The following is an 8597-nucleotide window of genomic DNA, read 5'->3' as shown; positions in this document are numbered from 1 at the left end:
TGTTGTTGTGTTTTTTTGTTTATTTCTTTTGTTTTGTTATTTTGATTTATTTGTTTGTGTTGTTGTGTTTTGTTGTGTTTTGTGTTTTGTTTATTTGTGTTGTTGTGTTTTTTTGTTTTTTGTTTATTTATTTTGATTTATTTGTTTGTGTTGTTGTGTTTTGTTGTGTTTTGTGTTGTGTTTTGTTGTGTTGTGTTTTGTGTTTTGTTTATTTGTGTTGTTGTGTTTTTTTTTGTATTTTTTTTTTTTTTTGTTGTGTTTTGTTTGGGTGGGTGGGGGGGGGGGGGGGGGGGGGGTATGTAATGATATGTAATGTCCAAATTACATATCAGTTATTTTTTGCTCCTGTACACTGTGAAGTCACAGTATAATTCATATAATTGTAATAATTTGTTAAAATGACTGTGAATGTACATCTACTAATAGCCGTGAATATTCATCATTCTTTTAAACGCAACAGAATAGACAACTGTTTTTAAAAAGGTTTATGTTGAGAATCATCACACCTGTATTTGGGGTGAGTGATGGCATAGATGATTGGGTTGTGGATGGCGGATGCTTTGGCAATCACAGCAGGCACAGAGTTCATGTAGGGTGTAAGCATGTCAGCGTAGCTGTGGAAAGAGTGAGAGGACATAACATTACACATCATTATAATGCTCTACTTTCATCTAACCGGCATCACATCCCCTCACACCTCCACACAGACACATTAGATTACAAAGAGGTGGTAAATGAGTAAAACCACTGAGTTCTTTGGAAATTAAGCAGCAGGTACGTGGTGTATATGATCATTAACCTGTCAAAGGAAGTCTGATGAGAACAGCTGAGTGAATTTCTTTCAGTCTGTGACACATTTGCTCTCGGAGGGTGGAAGGAATAAAACAGTGATGGAAGAAATCATGTTTTTATATTATATTATATTATATTATATTATTATAAGGATACGCAAAAAAATGTCAGCAATCTAAAATATTTACTTGAAGTAATATTTGAATAAATATAAATAAATATTTGAACACATTTGCATGTTTATGGTTCTCTGATGTTGATTAATTATTATATTATTTTATATATGAATTTAGTGCCATATTTATCAAAAACTAAATATTTTTTTTTATATATATATATTTTTTTATATTGAAACTTTATCAGAAAGTTTCATTGCTAGCTCCTTAGCTACTTATAGCTACCTTTAAAAAATATCGACTTTTCACTTGGAACACAATGTACCTCATGATGATTGAGATAAATGGATAATTTTTTAAATTAATCTTTAATTTAAAGCTATCTCTGCTCTTTTTAATATTACATATTTTGCCTTGAGTGTCTAGACAGTGTTTGTACTGTCTGAGAAAATAACTAAAGTCAAACTTTTTTGATTCTTGCACTAGCCGTGATTAGTGTGTGTAAGCATAGTTGCAGTGACAAGTGAAGTATGACTTTATCCGTCAAATATTTAGCTGTTTTAGTTGCCTCTGGTACCTATAAATAAGTAAAAAAAATAAATAAAAAAAAAGCAATAAGTAAAACAAACAAAAAAATAAGCTAAAGTCAACAGCTAACATCATCAAGAAGGATGTACCGGTAATAAAAACAATGGATTGTGGGTGTAAGACATATTGATTCTCACCCAGCAAAAGCAGTAAGAGCCACACAGGAGTATGGAGACCAGGAGATAACATACAAAAGGATCACTATGAGTGCTATCTTTGCCATCTTCCATTCATTTTTCATTCGATGCATCTTCTTGATAGAGTCTCTGGGCCCTCCTTCTCCATTGATTTTTCCCACAGCTCTGTTATTCCCATCATACAGACGTGTAAACAAATAGATAGATACAGTACACACAAGAAGAGACAGCATATACATCAGTTTACAAAGCTGAGTTCTTTGTAAAGATCCCTGTAACACGGCACTAATCTAAAATTGATCTCTTTTTGATAAATAATACACCTGTTTACAGAAAAACAGTCTTTTTCCTCTTTCCAGGACAGAAACATGGTCAAATACGCTCATAAATATGGTAAAAGAATGTACCTGTTGGTATCTCGGATGGCCCTGAAGATGAAGAAGTAGCAATACATGATGACAAATAGGGGGATGAAGAAAACAAAAGTAAAGAGCAGCATTGTGTAGGCACGTACAGAAGGACTGAAAGTCATGTAATCCCATGAACAGGACGTCAGCAGACCTTCAGGGACATATGCACCTGAGAATATAAAATACAAGTTTATTCTGCTGCTGAAATGAGGAGGTACAATTCCCTTTCTGGGTTTGGGGTAACAAATGAGGGGCATATACATTATTCAATCTTGAATTTCCTAATTAAATGCCTCTCTTGTCTCCTTAGACAAAATGCCCCTGTTAAGTGAGTGATTGTTAACACTTACTCCATCCAAAGAACGGAGGCAGGCTCCAGCCCATAGAGTACGCCCAAGCAGCAGAGAGTATCAACAGGGCTCGTTTGCGTGACATAACGCCAATAGAGGCCAAAGGACGAGTGATCACAAAGTATCGATCTACTGCAATAATCATGAGTGTGATCATTGAGCAGATACCAAACAGAGCGCCGCAGAATGCATATAACTCACAACCTGTGGAGAGAGAGAAATGAAAAGGAATACTACAAACCGAAATAGGAATAGTTCACCCAAAAATGAAAATTTACCCTCAGTTTGTTTCTTCATTGGAACAGATTTGAGGAAATGTAACATTACATCACTTGTTCACCAATGGATCCTCTGCAGGGAATGGGTGCCGTCAGAGTCTATACAGCTGATAACAACATCACAATAATCTACAAGTAATCCATATGACTGCAGTCAATAATTATTGTCTTGTAAAGTGAAAAACTGCATGTTTGTAAGAAACAAATCCATCAGTAAGGCATTTAACTTTAAACTGTTGCTTCTGGCCAAAATACCAGTTCATAATCCATAACAACATACAATTAAAAAAGTCCATCCCCTGGTTTCCTTTCATATCAAAATCCACTGACATATTTGTTTAGAACTCTTTTGGACAGTTATTGCTTGTAAATGGTGTTTGATCTTCGCATATTTCTCTCCTGATTTAGACCAGAAAACTTTTTTTTACTGAAGAAAGCAATATTATGGATAGAGGACTCTTATTTTAGCTGATATCAATGGTTTGAAGTTAAAAACATCATAATGATAAACTCATTACAAACATGATGCTTTTCACTTCACAAAATGTTAATTGATGGACTAGTGTGCATCATTGTGATGCTTATCAACTGTTTGAACTCTCAATCTGACGGCACCCATTCACTGCAGAAGATTCATTGGTAAACAAGCAATGTAATGTCACATGTCTCCAAATCTGTTACAGTGAAGAATCAAACTCATCGACTTCTTATATAGCCTGTGGGTGCGTACATTTTCAGCACATTTTGATTTTTGGGTGAACTAATCCTTTTATGCATTTCATAACGCACTGAATATATAATCCAGTACTGCATTAATAAAGCAAGTTCTTCACATTGTTTCTTCCATACTGTATGAGTAATAAATCATACTAAAGAGTCCCTATAAATCAACCACCTCAGTCAAGCTTCCATATGAAAAGAACAAGACTAGAAAATGCCTCAGATGAAAAAGAACATGTTTTCCTTATCAACATAGAAATACTAGTTAATTTATACAAGCTGCACATGCTGGCAACTGTGGATGTGCAATTATAGTAATAATGGGATACCTTGTAACCCCGTGAATCTATAATTGCTTTGGAAATGTCAGTAATGTGAACAGGTTTTTCATTTTACAGAATGGAAAAAGGTATAAGTTTAAGAACCTGTCATTGAAAAGCCCATATTTATTGACTAGTAATTTGAACATTGCTGGAAACCTTTGCTCGATTATAGCCTTGACTATGAGAAGACCAGAGAGAACAAGAACAAGGAACAAACTTTTTCCTACTGTTTGAATATTATATATTGTGTAGCTAGGTATATTGTACAATCAGATGATGTTGTACCATTCTGAAGGGTTTTATTTTTGCAATAATTGCTGGCTGACTGTACACAGTACTGCTTAATATATACAATGTATATATACATATATATAATGAACAAAATTATAAACGCAACACTTTTGTTTTTGCCCCCATTTTCATGAGCTGAACTCAAAGATCTAAGACTTTTTCTATGTACACAAAAGGCCTATTTCTCTCAAATATTGTTCACAAATCTGTCTAAATCTGTGTTAGTGAGCACTTCTCCTTTGCCGAGATAATCCATCCACCTCACAGGTGTGGCATATCAAGATGCTGATTAGACAGCATGATTATTGCACAGGTGTGCCTTAGGCTGACCACAATAAAAGGCCACTCTAAAATGTGCAGTTTTATCACACAGCACAATGCCACAGATGTCGCAAGTTTTGAGAGAGCGTGCAATTGGCATGCTGACTGCAGGAATGTCCACCAGAGCTGTTGCCCGTGAATTGAATGTTCATTTCTCTACCATAAGCCATCTCCAAAGGCGTTTCAGAGAATTTAGCAGTACATCCAACCGGCCTCACAACTGCAGACCAGGTGTAACCACACCAGCCCAGGACCTCCACATGCAGCATCTTCACCTCCAAGATCGTCTGAGACCAGCCACCAAAAATGGGGGCAAAAACAAAAGTGTTGCGTTTATAATTTTGTTCAGTGTATATATATATATATATAATTGGATATACAGTATATTCATACTAATATAAAAAATGAATGCTGTAAATAAAATAAAGATTATTGAAGTACATTACACGAGTAACAAAATACTATTGCAGTTTTTCAGTCTCAAAATTTCACATTTATTTCCATGTGTTCTTTGTAATTGTTTGTTAAATTCACTAGCAATTTCTGAGTGAAAATACACCATTTTTTTAGTGTACTTGTACAACTACAATAACACAGTGGATAAAATATTGACAACTAAACAATGTGAACAATGTATGGTTGCTGGGGGTTGTAAGATTCAGGATGATCCAGGCAGAGAAAGCTTGTTAAATTCTGATCTACTATGATTTAAGACAACATAAACTCATATTTTTTGTGATGATAATGATTGTGAATGGGTGACGATGTCTATGTCCTTCCTCCGTGAGTGGGTACCACTGTCACATTTCTCTTCACCATCTTATAAAGCTGCCCTACAGCACTGTGAGGGTGTTTTATTGAACATCATTCAGAGAAAGTGTGGCAAATCTCTCACACATTCCTCAGGTTGAAGAGAGACCTCAAGAGAGTTTGAGTCATTCAACTTCTTCAACCATCCAGCAACTTCACTTCAAAGAACACACTTTAACCCTTCGATGCACAACATGGGTCTAAAGTGACCCTACCGAGTTTTTTCTTTGCAAGAAATTAATTTCATCATTCCGTATTCCACATATTCCTCAATTAACTTGTTTTTGATCATCACAAAACCTTATTTTAATTTTTCCTTTCTTACTTTTTTAATAAAAATCATTTTTGTATCACTACCCTTCTAATGCACAACATGGGTCTAAAATGACCCGTATTCATTTCCAATGTTATTTCAATCATGGCTGAGTGTTTCTTTGCTAAATCTTTGAAATAAATGCATTTGATCATTTATTGTTCCAGGTATTCAATAAATATCTTGTTTTTGAATTACACAAATCATTATGTTTATTTTTCTTTACTTTATAAACAAACAGTTTTTGTATTTCTACATCAACTTTACACACATTTTCAAAAATTACCCATATCGGAACCTTTGATTTTTGCACATTTTTGGCAAGGAACATATTTACTGCAGAAAACAGTACTATTAGCTAGCTTGTTGTTGACATGTTCTATTCTAGCTAGCTAATGTTAGTTATGTCAACAAAATAAAAGTTGACATTTTTTGTCATAAATCAATGCTATTGGTCACCCTCTATGTCTGTCACTGTTCCTGAAAAGTAACAGTTTTGGACATACAAGGTTTCTGTGTGACAGTGACATTATATAATGAGTATATACCTGAACAACTGTTTGATGTGCATTAGAAAATATTCTTGTGCTTTTGATTTTCTTTATCCAGAGTGTTAGTATGGCTGGTCCCAGTCATTCAAGATTAACGGCTGAAATGGTTGTAGAGATTCTGCATAAAGAACAGGAAAATGAAGCAATTTTTAGTCCTGATTCAGAGTCTGAAATATCTGATCCTGATTACCTAGACAATGTGCCACAGGGTCAATCTGGAGTTGTGGGTGTAAATCCAGCTCTCCTAAATGAAGAAGACTCATTTGATGACATTGAAGACTTGTCTGATGAGTCATCTGAAGAGGAAATTCAGACCCAGTCCAACAGATTGAGTAAAAATGGTTCACATCTCATGTAGGCGGAGAACACCTAGGTGGCTCATGGTGCTGTGGTACAATAGCTGGATGTTACCACCCTCAATGTCTACACCAGGGTGGCCAATGTTGGTCCTGGAGAACCACAGTCCTGCAGAGTGCAGCTCCAACCCTAAATCAAACACACCTAAACAAGCTTTCTAGGTTACTAGCAGGTGAGTTTTTAAACAAGGTTGAAGCAAAACTTTACAGGACTGTGGCTCTCCAGGACCGACGCTACACCAACTTCACTGCACAACACCCTGATTACATGGGTGGGGTGACCAATGCAAGGCGACTATTCATCAAAGAGCTTGTCATGCCACATTTCTATCTAAAAAAAAAAACTACAGCCACCACATATTGCAAGTGTTAAATGTGTTGGTCTAAATAACTGCTAAAATAATTATTTTAACAAAATGTCTTTATTCTTTTGTTTTATCATGCTTGTATAGATGGGTCATTTTTGACCCATGTGTGTAAACTTAATGTAGTAACACAAAACCGAAGAAAAACATATTAATTTGTGGTGTTACGACCCTATAGTGTTTTATTCTGCTGGTTTGTGTGTGTCTGCCCAGGTTGCTGCTGATTGGTTCCTGCAGACTCATTGATGTCGTCCTCTGATTGGTCTTCTCTCCCTTAAAAGAGATGACAGCAGTTCCTTCAAGGGGGGGTGTGGTGGCGGTGGCAATTTTGTGAACCATGCTGTTTGTTGGTGCAGCGCTTGTGCTGTCTTACTCCATTTGTATGCTGAGAGAGATTGTCTGGATATTCATTGTTTGTGTAATGGTAATCTGGCTTACCCGACCCTTGCCTGTTGTACGATTTTGATTCTGGATTTTCCCTCTGAACTTGATGTTTCTTTGTAAATATTTATTGTGAATATTGTACGTAGTTATTGGGAAAGTAAGGAGTCAGTTGCCATCTTTGTTTTTGTAACGTTTGGATCTGTGTTTTCGGGTTAGGTTAGAGAATTGTATTTTAGTTTCTTTACTTCGGATAGGTAATTTAGAGGGTTTAATATTAATTTAATTGTTGGGAAGGCGCAAGAGGGCTCCTGAAAGTGAACTCCCAAATAAATATTCCAAAGAAGGTGATTGTTCATGCTTGTTTTTTTTTTCATGTTGCGCTCTACCCCTAGACAGGGCGTAACATGGAAATTGGGGGCTCGTCCTTTCTTGCTAATTTGGTAGCGTGTCCATTTCGTTCGTTCCGGTGGGAAGTAATCAGGTGTTTATTTATTCTGTTGTGGTTTCTCTTTGACTGGGATTTTTCTTTTTGTAAGGGAGGAGTTACGGTAATTAGTATGTCATCCAAGTTCGAACTCGATAAATTTATGATCGCGCTGACAATAGAACAATTGGAGAGATGTCGTAAAGACTATTTGTTAGTGATCGCAGATTTCTATGATCTAGTTGTACCTTGAAATGCATAGAAGAGAGAGAGATTAAGGTGGCACTGCACACGGAGCTGGAGAAACAGAACATTTTACCTGGTGAGAGTGTGGTTACAGGTGTTGCAATAACTCCACTATCTGAAAATTTGGAAACTGCAGAGGCAGAGTTCAAGTTCCAAGATGCGGCTCGCATAGATCCTGTTGATCCTTCTCTGGTAAAAGACCCCTTACTGGCCATCCGGTTGAAAGAACTGGAAGTGGAGCTAAGCCGAAGCCAATACCAAATCAGCTGTTGCATGTCCGAGCGGTGGAGCTTGAGACACAGCGAGACATCTGGTTGAAAGAGCTTGAGCTCGAATTAAAGTTTGGGCAGGCTAAGCAGTTTCAATCTCCAGTGTTACGGGGTAATACTCCTGTGCAGACGCCGGTAATCACTTCTACTCCTCACCCTGCGAAGTTGCCTGTGTCTACGGTAAGTCCTGACGCTGATGTTAATATTAGTAAACAAATTTCATTAGTCCCTATGTTTAGAGTCCCTACGTTTAGTGTTCGAGCGCATTGCAGCCACGTTAAAGTGGCCGAGAAATATTTGGCCTTTATAGTTGCAGTGTAAACTTGTTGGGAAGGCGCAAGAGGTATGTTCGGCGTTAACACTTGAACAAAGTATGAATTATGATTCGGTTAAAGCGGCTGTATTAAGAGCGTACGAACTTGTTCCGGAAGCGTACCATCAAAAATTTAGGGCTCATTTGAAAAACCCCAGTCAAAGGTTTGTGGAGTTTGCACGTGAGAAGACTACATTGTTTGAGAAATGGCGTGTAGCGAGCAAAGTCACTACTTTTGAG

The 8597-nt window shown here is 36.8% G+C and overlaps 1 protein-coding gene across 7 annotated transcripts in view; it reads right to left on the bottom strand.

Annotated features, from left to right (window-relative positions):
• Positions 1–8597, bottom strand: part of LOC107582762 (inactive ubiquitin carboxyl-terminal hydrolase 54-like) — a 187014-nt gene that overhangs the window by 7857 nt on the left and 170560 nt on the right. For all 7 annotated transcript variants that reach the window (XM_016268753.1, XM_016268750.1, XM_016268752.1 and 4 more), the window contains 4 exons: positions 2394–2597; positions 2041–2212; positions 1634–1798; positions 507–614 (listed from right to left, as the gene is read on the bottom strand). In XM_016268753.1, coding sequence (XP_016124239.1) covers positions 507–614; positions 1634–1798; positions 2041–2212; positions 2394–2597 — 649 coding nt within the window. The remainder of the gene's footprint in view (positions 1–506; positions 615–1633; positions 1799–2040; positions 2213–2393; positions 2598–8597) is intronic.

Source organism: Sinocyclocheilus grahami, unplaced genomic scaffold (assembly GCF_001515645.1).
Source record: "Sinocyclocheilus grahami isolate Dianchi unplaced genomic scaffold, SAMN03320097.WGS_v1.1 scaffold47.1, whole genome shotgun sequence".
In the NCBI taxonomy this organism is placed as follows: Eukaryota; Metazoa; Chordata; class Actinopteri; order Cypriniformes; family Cyprinidae; genus Sinocyclocheilus; species Sinocyclocheilus grahami.
Note: the sequence above shows the minus strand (reverse complement) of the source record. Positions and strands in the feature narration are given on the sequence as shown.